We start from the raw sequence: 24,350 nt of genomic DNA, 5'->3' as shown, positions 1-24,350 counted from the left end.
AAAAGTATTTTAAAATGTATTTTGGACAATGCTATTTTGGTACAAGAGCAACAAATTATGTTAAAACTATTTAAAATATCCAAAAAGGTAAATTATTACTTTTTTCGTCTTTTAAGATACCTAAATCTCCATAAATCAAATCTTCAATCAGGCAATGTTAAGTTCCTGTATCAAAGAAAGCAAAGCAAATTAATCCTACTGGCTGTAGTGGAAAAGGGTTAGTGGATTAGTGAAACAATTCACTGCACCTCTTATAAGTCAGAGTGTATGTATCACATCACACTAAGTAATAAAACCTTGTGATGTCTATGCACATATATTGCAGCCTACAAAGTACAATGACAATTATTTGCAATGCAAACAGAAATGCAACAAGACTAGTAAACACAGTCTCTATTCCCCAATACTGTCTCCTTGTATCCTTCCTGCTCTAGCCATTTTGGTTATGGATTGAAACTTCTAAACGGTGAAGCTGCATCTATTGGAAGAGGGGAGGGGAAGCAAACTTTAAAAGAGAGAGATCGATCTCTATTCAAGGACAAACTCTGTTCCAGTTTTCCTCTCTGCTCAGCTGCATAACCAGCCCCAACTTCAACTCCCAACACGTTTTCACTGGCCTGCATGTTGCTCTGCCAAAACTAATTGACAGCATGAACTTACCAAACAACCTTTAGGGCAGGGCGAGAGAGCTCCTCTACAGCTGAAGAAAGCAGCTCAAACCGTTCTCTACAGTGATATCATACACTCTTGTCCACACTTGCAGTCACATGAAATGCAAATCACAAGATATGTGGATGAATAATTAACAATTCAAACCCACAGCACTTGAACTGAAGTAGAATAGAGCCCAGAACACAAATGATTTCCAACTATTGCATGTATTTCTTAAGGCAAGGTCACTGCTAGGTTCTAGTTTTCCAGTAGTGGAGTCTCCTTATTTCATTTACTTGATATAGTCTGTTATCATAGTTAGATATACGAAACTTATATACCGCTCCAGGCACATCAGGAGTTTGTTCTATTGACTCCAGCACCATCATAGCTTTGCTACATTTAATTTCTATTTTCTCTCCTCCCTTGTTGTTTATGTTGCAACTACATAGATGTTATGAAGCTTTGCAATATTTAATACTTTTTCTTAAAGCCCCATTTCTCCCAGGGACACCTGAGGAAATTATACATAATGTATTTTTATTTTTTAGGCCTTTAATTCTAATGGATAAACAAAGAATCTTGCAAATTATGCCTCAAAGTGAATCCTAAAGCCCAAAACTAAAAAGATTTTTTTTGAGCCATTTTGAAGGCCAATCTTGCTTGTATTTGGCAGAGCAGAAAACTTTAAAATCATTGTAGATGGATAATACTCTTAAAATACATTTTTTCCCCTAAATGTCCAACTCATCAAATGCATTCAATCATGTAAATATCATCTTCTCACTCAGGACAGATTCACCATCTTAAGCTTTCTCTAAAGTCGGATATTTAGGCACCTCATAACACAAAATTGAGGAAATATAAATATTAGAGGTCCTGAGAGGGCATTTTTCAGTTACTTGTGACAAAGTACTACAAATACTACTAAATTAAACTGAAGTCATGTGATCTGCATTTTTTATAAAATACAAGCTTATTAATAAAGATCGAATTTCTAATATTTTAATACTGACAGTGCATTAGATATATTAAGTTCATAGCAACTTCTATTTCCAAGGAACCTCGCAAACATGAACATATTCAGTTTCTTCCTGCGGCAACTATCATAGCTATATCACAGCTGGAGAAATTAAGGCAAGAAGGGATTTACCTAAAGGCACAGAAGCTAGTCAGTTCCTGACTCCTGCACTGGGCCAAAGACCACACCTTCTTACTTTCATCCAGTCTAATAATTAAAAATAAAAGAATTCTTGGTCTGTGCATTCTTCTCAGGTAGAACCTGTTCAACCTGCTAATTTACTGACAATGAATTTAAAAGTCACAAGACTGCCAGGTAGTGGAGAACCTTTATTACAAGAATCCTGGCAGTATGTATTTTTTTTGCAGAATACCTACCTCTCTTTCCTTATTCCAGACTGTACTCATTCTGCATACTAACCTCTGCAAAATTTTTAGCTTTGGATGATGTGGAATATAAATTGTGCCAAGTTCTCGTTCCAGACGGGGAATGCTTTCTCTAAGCATTGATTACAGGAAGACAAAGAAACAAATTCAGTCATCAGGAAACATACGAATCTGGTCTGTATTCCGCTTTTTCAAATCAAGGCTGAATGAAACATCTAAGAAGTAACTGCAGAACAGTAAGACTTCCCAGAAAGAATACTGGTGGAGTTAGACTTCTTCCAGGAACCATGAGCGAAAATATTTAATCACCTTGCAGTAAGTGCAGCCTTCAGTTACCCTCTCTGCAAAGTCAACTAGTTTCACAGAAGCGAGTGAAGGCAGCTAAGTCTTGCCAGTAAGTCTTAAATTTGCAAGACTAGCATTGCATGAAGTAAATGTTGCTGTGGACAGCCCCTGGGTAGGTGGTAAATTGCTTAACTTTTAACACTCTTGGACTCCTCTTGCAGAGCTTTACCCATCTGGGTGGGCAAAACCTGGTCCTTTAACTAGAAAAATCATAGAGGGACTTTAGCCTCAGAAGGACTTCTTTCACAGTTTCTTTCTTTAAGTTTAAATTGGGATATGTTTGACTCCATCAAGATCAAATATAAGCAAGTTAGTTAAAATGAGGATTATATATCCACATATGTTAATCAGAATTTCATACTACATTTCATGAGAACAAGCATTTGCAAGACTGATCATCATAAAAAAATCTGCAATACAGATGATCCCATGATCAAAGTTCACACTGAGGCTTATCATAAGCATGGTTCAGCTGCTAAGGGTAACACACCAGCATAGTTCTGTCACACAGTCGTGCCCACACAGCTCTCCTTGCAAACACTCTGCTTCCTTGGGGAAAGGAGCCTTCATGGCGTGGCCAGAACAATATAAACAGGGTGCTGAAACCAGGCCGGTGAATTTTCTTAAATCAATAATCCTTCTCAACTCAAAAGCTAATATGCTTTGTATTTTTTCAGATTTTTTCAGCAAATACGTCAAGATTGTCTTAGTGTCATGAATAGTATAAAATTACAGACCAACTGAGCTGTCTGTATAAAAGACTAATACATTTTTCCTTGTCAAAACTAATGTCTAAATTTGTATTTCTTTTAAACTTTATGCCACCAAGAAAATCCATCTCTCAAGAGCTGTCTACATTCTTTATAACCCTCCATTTTTTCTCTGAAAGGAAACATATCTCTGGAGCACGAATTTTCAAAGCTTGGTACAATCTTCCTAAACTAGTAATTATACTCTACTTGTACTGCAGTCATTATTCTCAGATCATTCTTATTCATTAACAGGCCATAATAGCTTTCTTTTCATACATGACTTTCTCCCACAGTTTGCCACACACTCCACAAATATTAAAATCTCAAAGCTCTTGTAACTGCAGAAGTTTGTGAACTGTCTACACTGATGAAAACATCTCTTCAGCAAGACTAATACAAGAGAACTATCCCACTGTAAAATATTTGAGCAACACAGAGTGCTTGTATTAGCTGACAAGCTGTCCTAACTCAGGCTCATTCTATACTTCAAAACATCAACGAATCCAGATGTATTTGATTCAGGTTTTTCTTCCTTACTTGAAGGTGAAATTGTTGTCAGCAGTGTCTGTGCCAAGAAGACAATCTCAAAGACACCAATTAGCCCAGCCAGAGAGCACAGCAGTTAACTCCAGAATCAAGTTAACTCGATTAATATCATATAATATTAACACTCAATATCGAGAACACTATCTGGGGGCTATCAGAGCTTATTTTATAGCAGACAATTTGTGAGGTTTTGAGGAAAACAAAAAAGCTATCAATAAAATCCGAAGTGACACAATTCAGTGAACCATGTTTCATAACATATATTCAAAGTAAGTTCTGCATCTTTGGATGTTAGTGCACAAACTTGCTTAATATTGTTTACCATAAACTCAGTAAGATGGCGATTCCTGATAAACAGCTCTAACTGGAAAATGTCAGTAGATGACAGTGAGGCTTCCCAACAGATATAAACACATACAAAATCTAATACAAACATTAAATTTTCTTCACACACTCACATGTACACCCCCCCTACTATTCCAACTGAATTGTTTATTTTTAATCTGATTTAGTTGAACTGGTACAAACGCCTAGAGGACACGAGCCAATGGTTGTATATTGGTATAGCTTGCATTACACACATTAACAGTGATCTGACACTGTTTTGTCCTTAGAAGGGTCTGCACCAGTTCCACTAAGTTGTTTCTTCACATTCGTTTTCAAATAAAGTTGATATAACTTCTGAACACAACCTGAAACCGAGAACAAGCAGAGGGGATGCGACACCAATACCTGACTGTTTAAATAAATAATTTCCGATTCTTTGGAACGTTGTGGAGAATCCTGTCTTACAGGACTCAAAGTGCTTAGCGGAAAGGAGTCGGGAAAAGTAACAAGCTCAGCAAAAGTGCCACTTTGGTCTCAGAGAGCAAGCTGCATCCAACTACCCAGTAACATCTTCGAAAGTCAGTGGGAGGCAAGCAGCTAAATAGAAATCAAGTAGCTTTCACCTACGTCGGAGAAAGAGCCTACCCCATCCCTGTGCAAGTGATTCTTGCACCAGCAGCAAATCAGGAGGAGCTGGGAGGCACGACCCACTATTCCACTGAGGCGGGACAGAGCAGACCAGCCAATCCTCCCCAACAGACATCCTCAGCACCAGCAGAAACCAGAGCCCCGCAAGGGAAGCGCTCTGCTCAGCACTGCTTGCATCAGCAACACAGCACACAGCACACTGAATATCATCCATAACCTCTTTAGTAAAGGAGCTTTTTTAAAAAAATTCTGAAATACCTTTTATGAAGAAACATACCGATCTACTTAATAAACGGTGACTAACAGTCATTTGAAGTTTAGCCTATCCCTTGGCCACTCAGACACATTTGTCGAAAGTGTGATTACACTTCAGTTAATTTCTGATCATGCAGAAAAAAAACTAAGTTAGGAATGAGACTCGACATTCTAGTTATTTGTTCATTACACACAGTATAAAATGGCTTCAAGAAAACTGTGATGATTCTTAAATACAATGATCCAGCAGATCAAAACTATCTATGGACTGACAATCTACAAAGCAAGGAAAACAGAGTCAATGAACATCAGAAACTTGGAGGAAACCAAAACAGTTAGAACAGTTAGCATTTTGCATTGTGCTAATTTTTTACTAAAATGCGTGCTCATGTTTGTCTAACATTGCACCAGTAAAGTCGGACTTCTGCCATTGATTTAAATGGGAACAGATTCAGAGCCTACTTCACAATACAGTGACAAAACCAAATCCTATAGTCTGAAAAATATCATTTTCAGCCAAACTATGACTGTAATGGGCTTTAAGAAGAGATCCTTGAAGAGCTGTGAAGTTGTCAATTACTTTTAGTTTTTTGTCACAACCTCCAGCTAAATTCTCAACAAGAACTCCCTACGCTTTTCCAGTTCTTCTTCAACATATACTTCAGAATGGCCTGGGTATTTTGGTTCATAGAAATATTTATTTGCCTAAACTCTTATGAACTACAGGCTACAGCAGCCCCTCCAAAATTTTCACCACTGTGAAGAGACTTTGCTAAGAACATGCTAACACAGGGCAGCCCATCATACTATTCCTCCAGCCCCATTTTACAACATTTCTCATCACATCTTGCCTTCACTGATAGCAATATACCTTTAAAAGAGCAAACATCAAATTGTGGTGAGGTATTTTTCAGTTAAAGCTGACGACACAAACCTTCTGTTGATATAAACCACTGTTTTCGCAATACTTTTGAACTGAAAGTGTCTTTACCTTGTTTCTATTTTAAAAGAGCCCCAAAAAATGAAATTAAAAAAGACTGAAATGTTACTAATTATTGGATATAACTGGACATTTTAAAACTATCAATACATAAATCCAACTAATTTCAGTATAATTTCTTGGAATTAAAATAATCTCAATTATGTAACAATTAAGCAGATTTCCTCCCAGCCATAGAAATACAAAAAACACAAGGACTCCAATTCACACTGAACACTTTACCAAATAGTTTACCCCAGCACCTTGCAACTTAATGTCAATAATAACTTGTACACTCATTTTCCACCTGCAATCTACTACCCTTACACACAGAACAAAGAATCACCACAAAATACTACCTTCCCAATAGCAGATAAAAACAAAATTAGATGACCATAGAGGGTGCAGAGAACTAATTCTGAAAAAAGACTTTATATGCTTATCACAAATCCCAGAACTTATATTCGTGTTCTGCAGGCCATAAAACAATTGCTGTAGGGATTAAGAGCGAATGCAGTTCTCTCACATGTGTACACCTCATGTGAAGAATTATGCAAAAATTATCAAAATGCCTGCAACTTTCAACATGTGGCTGCCTTCTGTAGCTGCCAGGACACGGGGTTATCAGCAGCTTAGCTGTTGTCCAGCTTTGGATCCCAAGATAACATTTTGGTTATTATATACATATGCTACTAGACATGTCCCTCACGATTAAGACTGTAATAAGCCATTTAATCAATATTCACTCATTTTTCAATATTTGCACTAATTCTATTTTTAAAAAAGCTGCCAGTGGTCCCTACATATGAGAACTCAGCCATTGTTTTCTTCACACTTTCAATCTGAATGCATATGCATATTTGACTATCACACTTCCACACAGACAAATAGGAACCATGTAAAAGCTGATACTGGGTCATTATAAATAACAAACCCTTGCTCTTTTTTTTTTTTTTAAAAAAAAAAAAAAAGTGTGTAACTGTTTCCTGCTATATCTTTGTTTTTAAGCATTTTGCAGTCCAAAATTCTACTGCCAGTGAAGTAAGCTTTTATGTATGTATTCTGAATTTATGCTAATTAAATTTTGAACTATCTGGCAAAAATAAACTTTTGACACAACTAAACCGAAAGTAATAAAACGGTAATAAAAATCCTGATCATAAGAAGTTTACAACTTGAAAGAAGGAAACAGACAGATAACAAACCAAGGCCAAGGCCACATATTGCCAAATATTCACATTTAACATCAATAAGCAGTTATGCGCAGCTTGATATCCCAATGAAGATTTAACATCCATATCACATTCCACCACATTTATGGCAGGCTAAACTGACATGTTCCAGGTGTAAGCCAACAAGTAACTGTCCATGGTTCAGAAAAGAAAAAAAAAACAAACAAAAACACCACTCTACTCTTTGAAACACTTAGTAGACCTCTGCTAGTCCCAAGATGAGTAACTGTGCTGGTCTGGTAAAACAGACCTATTCCAACAGAGAGGCACATCACAATTTCCCTGAGAACACGTTATGATACAAATGTTTCTAATTTTGGAAGCTAACAGTTTTCTGCTGAGAGTTTATAAAGCTCTTTTTTTCCTTTGGTCTTCTGAGGCAGAGCTCACACGGTTGTCATCAGTGGTGCAGATTGCAGACCTGTAGCTAAAGGTGTCCACCACGTATCAATACTAGCTCCAATAGTGGAGGTAGTCACTTATTCATCAGTGACATGGATGATGGGACAGAGCAAATCCTCAGCAAGTTTGCTGATGATACAAAACTGGGAGGAGTGGCTGATCCCCCAGAGGCTGTGCCACCATTCAGAGGGACCTCGACAGGCTGCAGAGATGGGCAGAGAGGAACCTCACGAAGTTCAACACAGCAAAGTCCAAAGTCCTGCACCTAGGGAGGAATAACCCCAGACAGCAGGACAAGCTAGAGGATGACCTGCTGGGAAGCAGCTCTGCAGAGAAGGACCTGGGAGTCCTGGTGGAACGTGCCAGTATACAAAACCTAGAAGATGAACCGTAGCTCTTCTGCTATTACAAGCCAAATATCTTGTCTCTAAAGAAAGCAACTAAAGGCCAGAGATTTACAGTAGTAAGGTTACATCTGCAATATACAGCTGTTCTCACATGAGCCAAATGAGCAACATGGGCATGACCCGGAAAACAAAAGCAACTACTGTTGTGACAGTTTCAGGAAAATAAAACCTAGTGCATGAGTGTTAAAACAACAGCACAAAAACACACAAAACACTACTTCTGTCCAACTACTGTTCACAATTTCTGTCACTAACAAAACAATAAACACATCTAAACCTAATTCTAAAATTAAATTCCAACATTAAACCAAATTTAATTCCAGTGCTATCGAAGCATTATCACCTAACACATTATTGTTGTAGCAGATGGACAAAAATTAACTGTGTAATAGAATTTAGGGTTCTTTAAGGTCTTTTCATAAATGTGTTACTTAGTTTAAAATCCACACAGAAGTGAAAAAAAAAACTGAAAACCAGCAGGCTCCACCTTTTTCACCTTCACAATTTACAAAATCGGGAGCAATTCTTTTTGGCTTAGGGATACCAGAAGTTTCTATACTGACATTGTTCACTGTTCCATAGCAAATTTGTACCTAAGATTATACTGATTTTTGATTCAACAGCGAAGGAAGGAAAAATTTAAAATCTTATACAAAAGTTAAAAAAAGAGAAAAAAAAGTTTGTTTATTGGGAGAGAAATTTGTTCTCTTCAGCATGAAACAAAGCATTGCATTTTTACAACAGACCAAAAGGGCTGAGTTAGTAAAACAGAGAGAGGGAGTTGACAGTATCCTTCTTTTATTTCATTAAGACTTTAGCTATTAATTAGCACACTTATCTTGCACTGGAAAACCTATGTTCAGGTCCCTCCTTCAGGTCAGAATTTGAATAGCATACCAAAAATAAAGTCTGGGTTCCTAACAAAAGGAAAGAAAACACTAAATAGATGGTCATGACCAGAAAATTTGTGTACTTTTTTTTCCAACAGAAATGTAGATATTCTGTAATCATTTCTCTGAAGACTGTATTAAAAAAAAAATGAGTCAAGATTGTATAGGACCATCTCAATTTTAACACGGTCTTTGGTGCAATACAGTGATTGTATGTTTAAAGACATTTTCTTTCCCCAAAAACCTTGCTTTGTAATCTGGAAAATGAATGGCAGTCACTCCAGAACCTACACGCATCTGGCGAATAGAACCTGAACAACGGGAGGGAGCACGTGCCTACTGGCAAGAGGCAACAAGGAAGCTGTAAAGCACTCAGTTCCTAACATTTCCAGACACACAAATAAAATGTTGCAATAATAAATTATAAAAACAAGTAAATAAGTACAATTATAAACAATAAAATATACCAGATCTGATGCATTTTTGACATACTTTAGCTTCTTTTCCCTTTCCTCTTGCTAATTCTGCCAAAAATGAGAACACTAACTTTTAATGTGTGATGCCAAGATTTCTGAGCTTGCTTTGATTCTCTATGCTCTTAAAGACATGGAAGAAACATCCCGAAAAAACATTCTGCATTTCATAAGTCAGTCTAAAGTGTTTCTAATTAAGGGGGACACTTTCTTGGTTTTAGCAAAATAAAGCAAATAATATTCACTATCTCAAGAATGGCCAGGTTATTTCATCTTAGTGTATTTTGTCTAGCTAGAGAAAAGACAGTTCGTGTAATTTCCAACTCCTGCCAGAAACAGGCAAACTCAAGTAAAGACTGAATAATTTCCATGTATTTGTTTCAAAATGCAAGGTATAAAAAAATATTATTGCAAAATGGACAACACTGAGTGCAAAGTTCCAAGCATAGTGTTTCAGAAACTGCAACCATTTAGGGGAATGTGTATTGACAAGTTCCATATGTTTGCGTATGCGCTATCAGGCTTAACAATATGGTATTCAGTCAGCTGCAATTTTCAGCAATGGTTGATATCTGATGACAAATTCCATTCTAGTAAGAAGATTCCTTCCCCTCCCTGTGCCAAGCAGTGTTTAAAGAGATAGAGTTTCAGTAAACATAATTTACTTGAAGGTAATACCACCAACCATGGCAAATATTTTATCATCAATTAGCTAAAAGGGACTCAAAAAGAAAAGTCATATTGTCTGGATGACATTGGTTGAGAACCATCAGCAGCCTGGTTTCTGAGCTAGTGCAGCTTAGGTAGAAACATCTGGTATGCTGAAGGATGCCACAGCATGTTTACAAACTGGAGGCAGTTGAACCTCTCGCAAATATTTTTTTTTTTTAATTAATTTGAAAAATGTTTAGACACTTTTGTTCCTGAAAGCATTACCATCACTCCACTGACTATGCTAATGGTTCTACTGCTATTAAAATACATGTAGGCGCCAAGCAGACAACTGCCCCATTTTCCAGCCTATTTAACAAGTTGAAAACATAACTCTACTTGTTCTTTATTTCCTTGTTACAATAAACTTGCGTAAAGAAGGGTGAAACTTTCTGGAAGAAAGAATACATTTTGAAAAGAATCAGTTATCCCATTTAACACTCCTATTTTCAAGAAAATTCTAAAAATGATTAATTATTTCTTACATTTACAGAAGGCTACTCTATGAAAATAATACAATACATTCTGTATATATTATTTGTAGAATTCACTTATTACAAGTAATACAAACCTACAAATTGCTAAAGGTTTTTGAAAAGCAAAGGGCAAAATATCAGGAGAGTTCACTTATTTTCGTAACAGAAATGATCATGAAGCATTCTCTTCCCTCCTCTCTCAGTAAGGGAAAAACTCTTGGGAGCAGAAATCAAGTTCAAAATGAAAGACTACGTCGGGTTGGTTAATAGGGAGGAAAAAAGAAAATCTAACAAACATTGACAAATCTTGATTTAAAAAGCACTGAAGAACAATACAAAATACTGTGAAATTTATTTACAGAATGCAAAAAATATCTTCATTAACATGGTTACTTTGCTCTCAACCTAGTTAAGGAAGATTTCAGCAAGTACTGTATCACAGAGCAAGTACTAGGTCATAAGATCAAAGACAACTGCTTCATTTGCTGGTCCTGAAAGCCACATGAAGCAAGTTGTTTTTGGCAGAAACCTCAAATACAATATTTTTATTATGAGGAAGATTTTTATTGTCCTCATTCTCAAGAAAGGGGTGACATAGCCATCCTAAACTGGAAAAAAACAAGACACTGGTTCAATTGGCATCTAAAGGCGATGGAATCTTAGTGCTACCTGTGGTGACTGACAGCTTGCCCAGGCAAAGGAACAGCAACTAGCATGACACACTCAAGCAAAGAGTTTCTTAGGGACATTTTGCCCAAGAACAATTTCATTCAGTGGTCCAGCTACAAGTTAATGTAAAAAAAAAAAAAAAAAAAAGACCAATTAGTTGGCTGAATATTTTGAAAGCGACAAGAAAAGGAGGAGCAGTACCACCTCTCCACTGAATTCCATTTCCGCTGTCGTGCTGCTCATGGTGACACATTTTTCCAGAACATTTTTTCAGATTGCTTTGCTCATCAATAGAGCTCAGGGTTCAAAAGAAGTTACAGCACCAGCGTGATTGAGGCACTAAGACTAGGTACCAAGAGATGTGAGTTTCCATCTCTGCCTCTGACTCTGTTTCATCAAAAGCAGCCCCCTATCTGCCTTCAGAACAGAGACTACCTTTCCCCATGTTATCTGTAATACTTAATGCTGTACAGATACATTAATATTCTGAACACTGTTGTAGCACATACTGCAAAAAAAATGGCAAAGACATGAAAACAAAAACATAAAAGTGGTGATGTGTTAAACTGCAATTACTACAAAGTAGCAATTTACTACTTTGCACTTGCATTTGCAAATTAAAATTTAAAAGACAAGTTGCATTACAAGAGCACGCACTATCCAAAATTTTTTTTTATTTTGTATTAAGAAATACAATGCTGTAAAATATTTATCATCCTTACTGCAAATATGTTATTCCCACCAATTCTACCGGGAATACGATGAACTTTTAAATAGAAAATAAACAGACTGTGACATAATGCTGTTGTTCTACTACTCTGTAAAAATGCCATTACTGTTTTTCAAGCAGATGAAATTCCTTAAACAACAAAAAAAAGACAAAAATCCTAAACAAAATTGATCTTTAACACTATCTCTGTGCTAATTTCATTCATATAGCATATTCCATGAAATTCATACTTTGATTCAGCCACAAAGCTTTCAGGATCTTAAATGTTTTCAGTGTTGGTTTAAAAGTGCTCACACAGTAGGGTGGAAGAACCTAATTCAACCTCAGCAGATGCTGCCAGAAAGCCTGCCAGAGGCTCACTGCCCCTGCTCTGCCAGAAATTTACAGAGCAAACAGTAGTACAGGTGACAAAGGCTGGTGATGCTAGAAATATATTATTGTTTATATCTTCGGTAATAGTAACCACTTTCAAGTCTCATTCTACCACATGCACACACTGTTTTGTATTTAAAAATAAGCAGCTTACAGACATCTTCAACAGTGTTAAAAAATAAATCAATAAATGGTTCTCAATTCAATCTATAATCTGAGTGTAATACCTTTTTTCTTAGGATCAGCTATCCAAAATAACCAATTGCTGCATATTTATTAATTACCCACACAAGAGATGATAGCCAGCACAAAATTCACTCTCCTAATTGACATGAAGAACAGCAAGAAATGATTTATAGGGCTTGTCTATACAAGACATTTATTGCAAAAAGGATTAGGGCATGGATTTTAAAGCACAATAACTCTTCTGTACTAGAAATACTGCTGTTCGGTCTAGCTTAATTATTAGAAGCGGATTAAACCAAGCCACATGAAAGGAACTGTCGGCAAAGAACAACAGTCTTCACAAGCAAGAAGTGTGGCTTCCATTACACAAAGATGACACATGTAGCTCCAGTATACACACAAGGAGCATAGTTTGATCTAAGATAACCTTCCTCCTACCCCCCACCCCCGTTCTTTTTTTTATGTAGTCCTCTTTCATAGTTTCTCAAAATATAAATCAAGTACGGATTTTTTTACAATGCAATGCTTTATCTAGACTGTTTTCAAACCTTTCATTTTCTTGTGGAAGTACATTATCTTCCATTGCCAGACAGGCTTTTCACTAAATTATCCTGAGAAAGTAAGAAACAATGTGGCTTTTCTCATTCATTCCCATATTCTTAAATATTCCTACATTCTGAAACAAGTAGACTTCCATATTGGAGAGGAATGTAAGTTAAGTGTTACTATAAAATCAGCACAGGATAAGTACAGAATGAAAACATTCCCTAATATTTGAACATTGGCTGCACATCACAATCATGGAAGGAAGAACTGTACCTTCAGTAATTCTTTGTCTTTACTGAAATTTTACCAGCTTAAACTGCGATTTTTTAAAAATAGATAACTTGAATCTTCAACATATAAGAAACGAGAACAGCCCCAGAAAGAATACAGTAGGGAAAGAGGAGGCACATAAGAATAATGACTAGCATGAAGTATCTCATTGTAAAGTATCTGATTTGCAAAAACTGAGTACCCACAATCCAGCTACAGCATCGTTAGAAAGACAGTATGTATACCACATGCTTCACGGATGCTCACTTCATATAAAGCACAATTGTGCAATACGGAAAAGAACAGTAAAACTTTACAGAGGCAACTTAGAGATGGTATAGTTGCACATTACCTACTCCGGCACAGAATGGCTGCTCATATCTAGCACAGACCTCCCACAGCCTCTCCCCTCACAGCAGGCAAGGGGCCCATTAGTGACAAGCCTGCAAGATGACCAGCTGGTGATGACATGAGGGTGCGTTTTGTCCCTATGGAAATGAAAGACCCAGTTTGGATAAGGGATAAATAGTGAATTCCACTAGAAAGTGACTTTGTCCTCTTTTAGTACCTCTAAAGGAATGTCTATGTATCTTTATTTGGTTAATTTTTTAAAAACTTACTAATCCATTACACTAAGACCTAAAAACTAAAGTTTATATCAAAGTGGTAATAGTTACAAATGCAAAATTATTGTAATCACTTGTTTTCCATGATTAATCATTTTCTTAACACAGTTGTTAACCAAATGAGTTTCATAAACAAACTTGATAACAAGTGTAGAATGATTTAAACTGGCAGTTGTTGAAATAACTGCCAGTATAGTTCACACACAAAGAAAAGTGTAATTGAAAATAATGCATAGCGCAAACATCACTGAAGGCGAACCAATCACCTTATTGACATTGGCGCAACAGAAAAAAAGAAAAAAATGGTCAGGTTCAAGTTTGCTTAAAGAAATCAACAAACCAATAGTAATTCTGGGAAATCTAAATAGTCATACATCATAATATGCTTAAATATTGGTAAGTTTAAGAGATATGTTTTAAACAGAATGTAATTTGCATATACATTAACATTCTTCTACGTTACTTGGCTCTACAGTGACTGCTCTATAGAAGTAAGATTCTTGATGTCAGAAAGAATCAAGTTTATAAATAATGACAATGTTCCTTCTCAAAATATATTTAGACAAGTAAGAATAAAATGAAATCCCTATTAGCTTCAGGAAATAAACCCCATTCTTATCAGAAACTTGTATTACACTGCTTGGATTCAGTAAGTGCACTTGAATGTTGCTAATTCACAGAATGAGTTTGAGTTTGGGCCTAGGATGAGATTAAAGCCTATCAAGGTGCAAAAGTTTGTAATTTAATATATCTGTCAGAGGATCAAGAACTCACACACAAATACTACTAATACATTTAAGAAAGAAGTAGCAAAAATTATTGATAGGTATGAATAAGAGACCATCAATTTCAATTAGTTTTGTATCTTATGTATCTAATTTCAAAAATACTACATTAATATTATACACATATTTCTTTCCTCAAAATGAATTAGACAGCAGGAAAAAAAGGTTAAGACTGCATTCACCTCTCTTATAAAAAATGTAATTGTAAAGAACTTTGAAAAGGAATAATTCTGAGTGATTATAGTTTAAACGGTTTAATGCTTAAAACGATCTTTAAAAAGTGACAAATCAGTTGTATTCCACTCTTACAGAGCATATAACTTAGATTAGAATATCTGAAGTAAATTGCATTATTTTTAGAAGCAGTATTATTGCCTCAGTGGAATCTAGCCACTAGTTACTTGATAGTATTTTCCTGTCAGTATAGTATATGGCTGCATTTCCTTCACTCCCCATTCAAAAGCAAGACAAAATTTCAAGTATAAAAGGCATGAAGGACATCCGGATTTATCTGTTACATAGATTTATATTCCAGAAGAAAAATAAAAACATCATCTAAGGCAAAAATATTTCAGAAACTTAATGAATCTGAAATCTCTATTCAAAACTTAGCAAGTTGGAAACTTCATGTGATATCATTATTAATGACAAAGAACATGTTGGAATGTTTTTTTCTAGTTAATCAGCAATAAAATTATCTGGATGTATTACCTAAATAAAAGAAACATCACCGAAATAAAAATCGGTGGCTTGTTCAGACACCAAATATCTAAAAGTAATCTTACTGGGGACGGGGGAGACGGGGGAGAGAGTGCCAGAAGAAAGAAAGAAAAAAAAAAAAAAAAGCTGCACATCAGGTCATACCTGGAATTAGAAACACTATGCAGGATTCTACTCAGCAGAGAAGAGCAATAGGGGATACAGAGAAGCACCACTGTGAAAACTCCAAGAGCATTATGCCAGGCATAACTGCTAAACTCAGGATTAAAACCAACTTCAACCTGCCATCACCCATTCAACAATACTGAACGAAGTCTGACTGATGCTGTTTCCACGAAAGCTAAGTCGTGGCACAAGAGAGCACTAGTTCAGTTATTATGCAGGACTGCTTATAACTTCCTTTCAGCAGCTTTTTATTATTATTATATTTTAGCTCTCTTGATGCACAAGTATACAACAACAGGACAAATTCAGAAACAGCACAAGTTATAAGCTTCAGAGTAGCATAAATCTAATTAAGCAGTAAGACTAAAGGAATGTAAATGACAACCAGATACGCATCTACTTCCTCACAGGTAAATTGCAGTGAATTAGATTTCTTCTGGATTCTCTAAATCCAGCCCAGTGTTCCTATGCCGTGGATCTCAAAATCAAAGTCAAACTAGAGTCTTGGGCAGTAGTCAACCAAAACAGATGCATTTAAAACTAAAGAAAATTGAGAACATTAAAACACATACACACACACATATATATATATATATATATATACACTTACATATATGTATTTATGTATTTGTGTGTATATATTTTAGTGTGTAATAAACATACAGTTTATAAATATAACTATATACTGTATAATAAATACATATTTATATTTTTATATATATATATATACACACACACACACACACACAACACACAAAAAAGAAGGAAACAGTCTAAGAATTTTCCCCTTCTACAGATGTGCAAGTTAGTTTAGAAGAGAAATTCCCCAGGCCAAAATCATAGTTAAAATAGTTTCTTTGGTACTTTCAGCGCTGTTCATTTTGTCAGTTAGAGTCAATAACTGTAGTAATTAACTAAATCATCCCACTATAATGGGATCAGTAAAGGTTAGTTCTTATCCAGAAGGTAAACATGAAAAACCAGCAAAATCAACATCCTTTATAAAGCAAAAAGCCATTTATATAGAAGAGCTTATCAGAATATGAAATCTTAGTTTTTCAAACTTCTCAGACACTGAGCTACAGTTGTCTTTACCATTTGAATGCGCACAAAAATTCTGCGATTTGTTCTCCAAATATACAGTGTCTGCTTACTATTTCAATTACTTTAAGAAGTTGATTAGCAGCAGCAACAAATCAATTTTTTCATTCAAAATACAAAGCCTTGACCTTTCAAAAAGAGCTTACCTACTAGAAGAACAACTAAACACTAAAAAAAGTTTCATCCATCTTAAAAGGCAATTTTATGCACAGAAGCTATATATGAAAGCAGTTTAAAATCCACAATACCATTTTTTTCTAGTTAGCATCTGTTCAGGCTGATGGTCGAAGTCCATACATTCCCTGTATCAGTTATCCCATCTTAGACATTTGCTAGAAATCTTAAAAGCAGAAATATTACCCAAATGATTGACAATATGAACACTCTACAGTTGCAGCTGATACCTTTTACAATGTCAACACTCCATATGCATCTTTTCGTAACAGTGAAAGCAAAATGAAATGCTCATTAGTAATGATATAATCTACCTTTTAGTTTTTATACATTGAAAATGAATCTTCGTAATCCTTCTACGCAGGCCCATTTCTGTGTTCTTAGGAGGGAACAGTTCTAACTGGTATTACTTGGGAGTGTTTAAGTTCTCAGATCTTCGAGTCTGACAGGAGCTCCATTACAATTGGTTTTTGTCTATTAATGATGCATTTGCATCGTTAGGAAAAGAAAGATACCTTTATTTGGATTGCTAGGTACACTTTAAAAATAGCAAGAATGATTCTCTCTTGTATACCAAACAATTTAAATGCAACATATAGCTTTTGCACCTCCGGAGAAAGCTCTTTTAAGGACTTCGGAAAACATTTTTCTACATGTCTTAGATTCAGTAAGCTGCAAAGGTCAATAAAGCCAGTGTCTACTCTGCTATACATTGCAAAAAAAAGCATCTGGATCCAGCAGAGATTTACATTTCAGACTTACGTTTCTCGTCATCAGCATGTACTAGAGATGCTGCTCTCGACAAAACATCCAATGGAGTCTCCATTCCTCACTGGATCCTAGAAAATTCAGAGTCAAAGTCTTGAGTTGTACAAAGTTACAATAGTACAGTTATTTGGTCATTAAATTACAAATCCTAAATATGCTGCCATCTTACCTACAACCACTACAAAATCATCTTTCTTTATACAGGCTATCTTCTTTTGCACTGAAATATTTCAGTATTAGAGAAAACTTTGTTTTCTTTGGTAATCTCTCCCTCTATTCTTTTCAAAGAGTAAACTCACTGAATCATTACCACAGCACACTACATCGTATGCTACTTGTTCCAGTATGCACACATCAGGTTTTATAGAACAAAGTAATAAACAACAACAGAATAACAGGGAAAAGAATAAAAAATCCAGACTTCTGCTGTTCTCTTCATGTCGTATCAATGACTTGTTTTTAACAAATTCTCTGCTATCAAAAACAAAGAAACATCAGTATTAGCTTTCCTACTTAGTCTTCATTCAAAATAAAAGACCAGTTCTCAAGCACCTGACTGAAGCTGATGACCACCACTGCTCGCGTACTTTGCAACAACTTATCTGCTATACTTTAAGTTTTTTTCCCTCTGACATGCCTTCCTTCCATCCCAATCAACAGCTATTTCAGACAGAGGTCTACTGTTTAGCTCAGCTGGGAAAGTGTTAGACTGAAGATCCCTGGTTCAAGCCCGGGCTTCAGCAAAGGTGGGGGGGGGTCTGTCCTTGCTGGGGGTTGGACTAGATGATCTCCAGAGGTCCCTTCCAACCTTATCGATCTATGATTCTACAATATTTAAGTATGCAACTCACCTGAAGTGGAAAAGATAGATGGCTTGATTACCTACATCAGTAAAGGTTGCTTTAGTTCCATAATATTCAATAAACTTATACTCAGTACTCTCCTATGCCCTAAGTGGAATCATCCAAAGCTTAGAAACTATGAAGACACATACTTGCTCATGAATGTATAGATGAACACTGTGAGTGCATCTATATAACAACACAAAGAAAACCTCAACTTCTATAATTACACCTTAGTAGTTGCTTTTCCTTCTTTTTTCCCCCCTGTATCATGTAACTCCCATAGAAGAAAAATTAACCCCCCGCACACAACAATGTACATCGTTACATTGGAAAAATACTAAGCAACAGTCATTCTCCACTTCCCACCCCCCCCAAAAAAAAACAGCCTATAACCTGTCAATGTTTCACATAAGTGGCTTCAAAAAATAACAAGAAGTTCCAACAGAAAAAGATAGGAAAGTTAAAGTAAGGAAGAGGAGAATAACACATTATCAAGACATTCTGTTAAAAGGCCAACTTCTTTTGTCTGTTTTTATGTAAGTAGGTAATAGTATAAGCAGAACTGCTAAGTAAACAAATGGAGAAAGAAAGAGAGAAAAATCCAAGACTTAACAATTTGCCTCTCCCCCAAATCAGTATGCTATTCTGTCCTGAGAAACGTAAGGTTTTTTTTTTTCGTAAACTTGCTTTCCAGCATGACTTAAAAAAAAAAAAATAGTGGTAACTACAGAAATCTCAAACACATGTATATAGACTTAACAACATGCACATGTTTGGGAAACAATTTCCTGGACTTTGCACTATAAATAATAAACCTTACTATCCTCCCTCCCTTTTCTAAATAAAGTCAAAGACTTTAACCAAAGAATTTAAAACAGAAGGAAGTTTTTTAAAAAAATACATTTGGAAAGCTTCCAAATATATTTTTGATAAGGAATTAAATCTAATCTTGTTTCCATAGGCCTACACAAGAAGAGATATACTTAAAATACCTAACTATAGTAGTTTCAGGATAAAGAAATGCATTTTCCCTCCCTGTCAAGATCAGCTTTTGCTAAAGAACAGTATTTCTTTAAAGCTAATAAAAAAACAGTTTACTCCATCTTTAAATAAAAAAGTTGACAGGGTAGAGGTTTTAGAAAATGAGATCTTAAATTCTTACTTTAGTAAGTCTTCAATAAATGTGCCTTTATATCATACTCAGCCACTCTCTCTTCCGAGCCAAAGCAAATGGTGTTCACTTGAGAAGCCTTCATCCTTCCACTTTGATCCCTTAGGCCTTAATGTTTAATTCTTTCCTGTTTTTTATTTATTTATTTATTTATTTATTTTTCTGAAGTTTAAAATAGCACCACTTATTTCTCTCCAGACTGTTCATTATTAACTTTCTTCCACAAGTTCCTCTAACAGAGTCAAAATCCACATGGAAAAAAGATTAGGATATGTCTGATCAGATAATGCAACTACACCAAACTGATGCTTTTAAGCATCAGATTTAGCACTAATCAGCTTCATGTTGTATTTCAAAGAAAGACACACACAGATTTTTGATCAGCTCTTCATAAAAGCTCTCTTCCTCCAGAATAATACAAAGGATATTATGATCTGTCTCTTATTGAACACAAACTGCTGTGTTAAGTTTTTCAGTAGTTTACAAATAATGGGAGCAGCAGATGCTCAATCTCTTTCCGGCACATGCTCCTAGTAAGAGAATTAGCCGATGACAGAAGTCTACATTGAGAGAAGGAAACAGGAATCAAGTCTTAACTCTATTCAGGAAATCAGACACTTTTAAAAACAACTTCAGTAAAACTGGCCTATATATAATTTTGTGGTTATATTCTTAGCTGCATATTCTTAAATTCTTAACGTTTACACTATGCAAGAGCTACAGAAGTGTTTCTCTAAGAGTTAATGTCTTATGAAGAATGCTGTGGTCAGTCAAGAGTGTCTTTGAAGGGAATGCTGCTAATGCAGAGATCTGAGGATTCCAGGGTGCAATTTCACATGTGCTGGGATTCTTTTTCAAACATGCTGCAGGCATTTGCAGTTATGAAAATTATCTTCAAGAAGCTACAAATTTTCAGGATGTTTTGCAAATGATATGAAATATCCTTCCATTCCCAAATTATACTACCAAGTCAGGGATAACAGTAGAAAAGAAATAAAAATCACCCATGAAAATGAGAGAGGAGGAATCTCTGCTTAGATGCTTCAAAGCTTAAAAGCCCAATTACCTGTCTGCAAGGACAGCAACTACTACAGCTGCTCCACAATACCCTCCAAAGGCCTGACAGCCTGATCATTCTCAAAAGGAATCTTGTCTCAGAAATGAAAGAACAGTTCAATTTCCAGGGCTTTATTTGGTTCTTAGTCTACCAAACAGGTTTCTGATAAAAGCCAATTAAGACTGTGTGGGACACAGAAACCTGTCTGTACTGAAGGTAATGATCTACCCCAAAATTGGACTTTCATCAGGAAAGAAAGCATCCTGTTAAAAACACACTACTTTAGCCTATGTGCAAGATTATTCTACCTCCAGACCTCAAAAGGGAAAACAAATGGGTAGCAAAATATTAAGTACACACACTTAACTTCCTCTGGATAAATCTGACTTAAACACTATGGTAACAGTCCCTTACTTATTACACTTCACTGTCAGATGTAAAGAAACATAAGCCAAAAGCACCTTTATAACATTTAAGAAGTATTTAATATTTTTATCTACCATAATTTCTAACATTAGTTCAATATCTTCCCTGGTCAGTTTATCAGAGCTACTGTTTCCACTCAGCATTCCCCTATTCTGTCATGTCATCTGCAGAGTAGCAGGGAAAATTTCTGAAAGATAGCAACAGTATTAAGATACAGAATGTAAAATCACATTTAAGATATATAGCATCTGAACGACAAAAATAGTTACTAAACATAGCAATGACACTGATCCACTAGCAAGTTCTTTACACAAAATCTGCATTTGAAGTACTTAACACCCATTAGTATAATGAAACAGCACTCTTTCTTTCTCCTTTGTAGGCTTTTACAAATGCCATGCACATATCGAGTTTTCTCTGTTTAGCAGCACCTAACATTAACATTTTTGAAGATGACAGTATTAGAGAAATTAAGGCTTTTGAAAATTGACAATAAAGTTGTTGCATGGATTTTTACAGAAGTACCTTTCAAGGATCAAGGAAAGCATGCAGAGAACAATCCTAAATAAGCATCCTAAAGTTGCTTATTTGAAACTTAAGTAAACAGGCAGTAGAGGCACTGGAACCAGAGACTATCTACGGACTGGACAATGAGACATTCATTCAAACCCACAGAAGTCATTATTCACAGTGGGGGTATGCCAAAAAAGACTTGAAATAAAGACAGGAACATTATAGTTGAATGAACAAAAAGGAAATCGTGAAGGAACAGAAAGCAAAGAAAAATATGAGAGATTATGTTTGTGGCAGCATTCTGGGTGGAGCTATGAGAACTTTTGTCTAGACCGGATCTTAACCAACGACCAAAAGTAACCAAGTTACGAGATGACAGGCATAATAAGAACAAAACACTCATACAAAACAGACGCTATGCAGAAAAGAGTATCAAGGATTCAGACACAGTCTGGACATGAGGACTTAAGAAGACATCATAGTCACAGGGATAGCTGGACTACAGGTGACAGTGCTGCTATCCTGTAAACTGCCATTGCAAACAAGTTAGTTAGAAAGGTCTGAGAAGAGACACTAATAAGAGGTCTCTTTTAAACCTGCTGAATATGAACTAGATGTTCGTTCACACAACACCAGAGAGAAAGGCTGAAATTTTAGATAATGTAGAGAAAAGCCTAGTACTTTAATTCATATCTGTGGCAAAATTAGAGAAAGAGGTTGGAAGGAGGAGAGAAGCAGATCAGTAACAAAGCTCTTTACAACAACAACAGACAGTGAGGCAAGAACAGTAAGAAAACTCAAGGCACAATCGGGGGAGGAGGCAAGTGAAGTAAGGTAGATAAAGTACAGGGAAAACAAAATTAAAGAGCATGGTCAAGTAAGTCAAAAGCAGCAGACATCTGGGAAGGTAAGTAAAGTACTTTCTAGCCACAATCAAAAGTCACAGGAAAAAGAGAGGCATCTCAGTTGATTTCAATGACAGAAAACTAAACTGAAGAGGAAATCCAGACATAAATAATCAGAACAGTCAGTGAGTCTACAGAAAAAAGCAAGATAAAGCAACAGTTTGATGCAAACTACGTCAACATCTTTTATTTTTTAAGATGGGATACAGTAAAGCATATTTGTGAAGGAGAAAGATGCTCACATTGTGTTCAAAATACTTCACCAAAAGCCATGACACATTTAAATTCCTTCAACTGCACCTACTTCAGAGCTTCTATTCACGAACATATAAATCCCAAGTTGAGGTGCCCATACCAAATGCTAATTGTAAATTCTCAGTTTAGATTGTGATTACCATCTATCATCTTTCTGCACTTATGACAATAAAATTGTCACAGTGAGCTAAGATAATAGGCCAAAGGAATCATCACAATACCATTTTTATAGGTATTTATTCAGCATCTTGGCTTTTTGCCTCGTTTCTTTTATATCCAGAAAGTGAACAGGCAAATATTAAAACAGAAATAATGATCTTATAAAACTACAAGGTACAACAACTTTAAACTTTTGTGTATCAAGAGAACATAAAATTATAAATATTTAACAAATCTCCTTTAACAAGGTAACATCCCCTTTCCCCCAAAAGTGAAGTTTAACAACTTTACTTGAATTCAAAGTAACAAACATAAGAAACTAAAGGTTAAATATATGTGTAGATATGATGGACTGAATCATCTTGCAGATACAAGACATGGTCAGATTAGATTTTTTTTTAACGTTTGTGCATCAAGTGTGAGATTTGTGTATCAAGAAAACATAAAATTATAAATAAATAACAAAAGTTTAAAGTTGTTGTACCTTGTAGTTTTATAAGATCATTATTTCTGTTTTAATATTTGCCTGTTCACTTTCTGGATATAAAAGAAACGAGGCAAAAAGCCAAGATGCTGAATAAATACCTATAAAAATGGTATTGTGATGATTCCTTTGGCCTATTATCTTAGCTCACTGTGACAATTTGCAATCACGCAACATCTAACAATAATAAAGAGAAGTGAACAGAAACTACTTTTTACAGTAGGAAACTTTCAGATATAGCTGAAAACAAATATACCAACCTTCTCAGTGTCTCCAAATTGTGTTAGTCATCAAAATTACGCATATTTAAACAAGAAGTTCCTAATGCCTTACAAGGCATTCAGTAACCTGCCACAAAGGTCGGTATCTACTATTTTCTATTATCTTTCAGTTAGTAGCCACAATTTTAAATAGGCTAGACTGTCAGTTATACCACTTTCAGCACCACTTCTGGATGCTCCCTGCTTATAGAACTGGACTAGTTTCCACTGCAAGGTGGGTGTAAAGGCTACGAGACAGCTTTCCTGTCATCGAGCATGCCTGAGCAGAGGTAAAGACCATTAGCAACAGACAACACTATATCCAAACACCCTGTCCCCATTCCCTGCCACACACACTGGAGGCACAAGCAATTCAGCAACAACTATCTCAGTATAGCTTCAAAAAAATCCCAGGCAAATCAACAACCAACAACAGAGGTGCGCATTATAGCCACACTCAAGTTCTATCTATCAAGAATCTAACAGACCAAACCAGTGTTTTATTTATCACTTAAAATAATTCTCATAAACAGAACCTGATCACAACAGGATTGTAACTGGTGTATCAACCAGAAGAAAAATAGATGCAAGGGACTGACACAGATCAAACTAGATTAGAAATATCCTCAAAAGTAGGTAGAGAGCTAATACAAATAAAGACC

The 24,350-nt window shown here is 35.8% G+C and overlaps 1 protein-coding gene across 1 annotated transcript in view; it reads right to left on the bottom strand.

Moving 5' to 3' along the window:
- VGLL4 (vestigial like family member 4) overlaps nt 1-24,350 on the bottom strand; it is an 86,406-nt gene that overhangs the window by 60,951 nt on the left and 1,105 nt on the right. The window contains exon 2 of the mRNA XM_062585818.1: nt 17,608-17,684. Coding sequence (XP_062441802.1) covers nt 17,608-17,671 — 64 coding nt within the window. The 5' untranslated portion in view covers nt 17,672-17,684. The remainder of the gene's footprint in view (nt 1-17,607; nt 17,685-24,350) is intronic.

This window comes from Rhea pennata, chromosome 12 (genome assembly GCF_028389875.1).
Source record: "Rhea pennata isolate bPtePen1 chromosome 12, bPtePen1.pri, whole genome shotgun sequence".
Lineage (NCBI taxonomy): Eukaryota > Metazoa > Chordata > Aves > Rheiformes > Rheidae > Rhea > Rhea pennata.
This window is presented reverse-complemented; position numbering and strand designations above follow the sequence as displayed.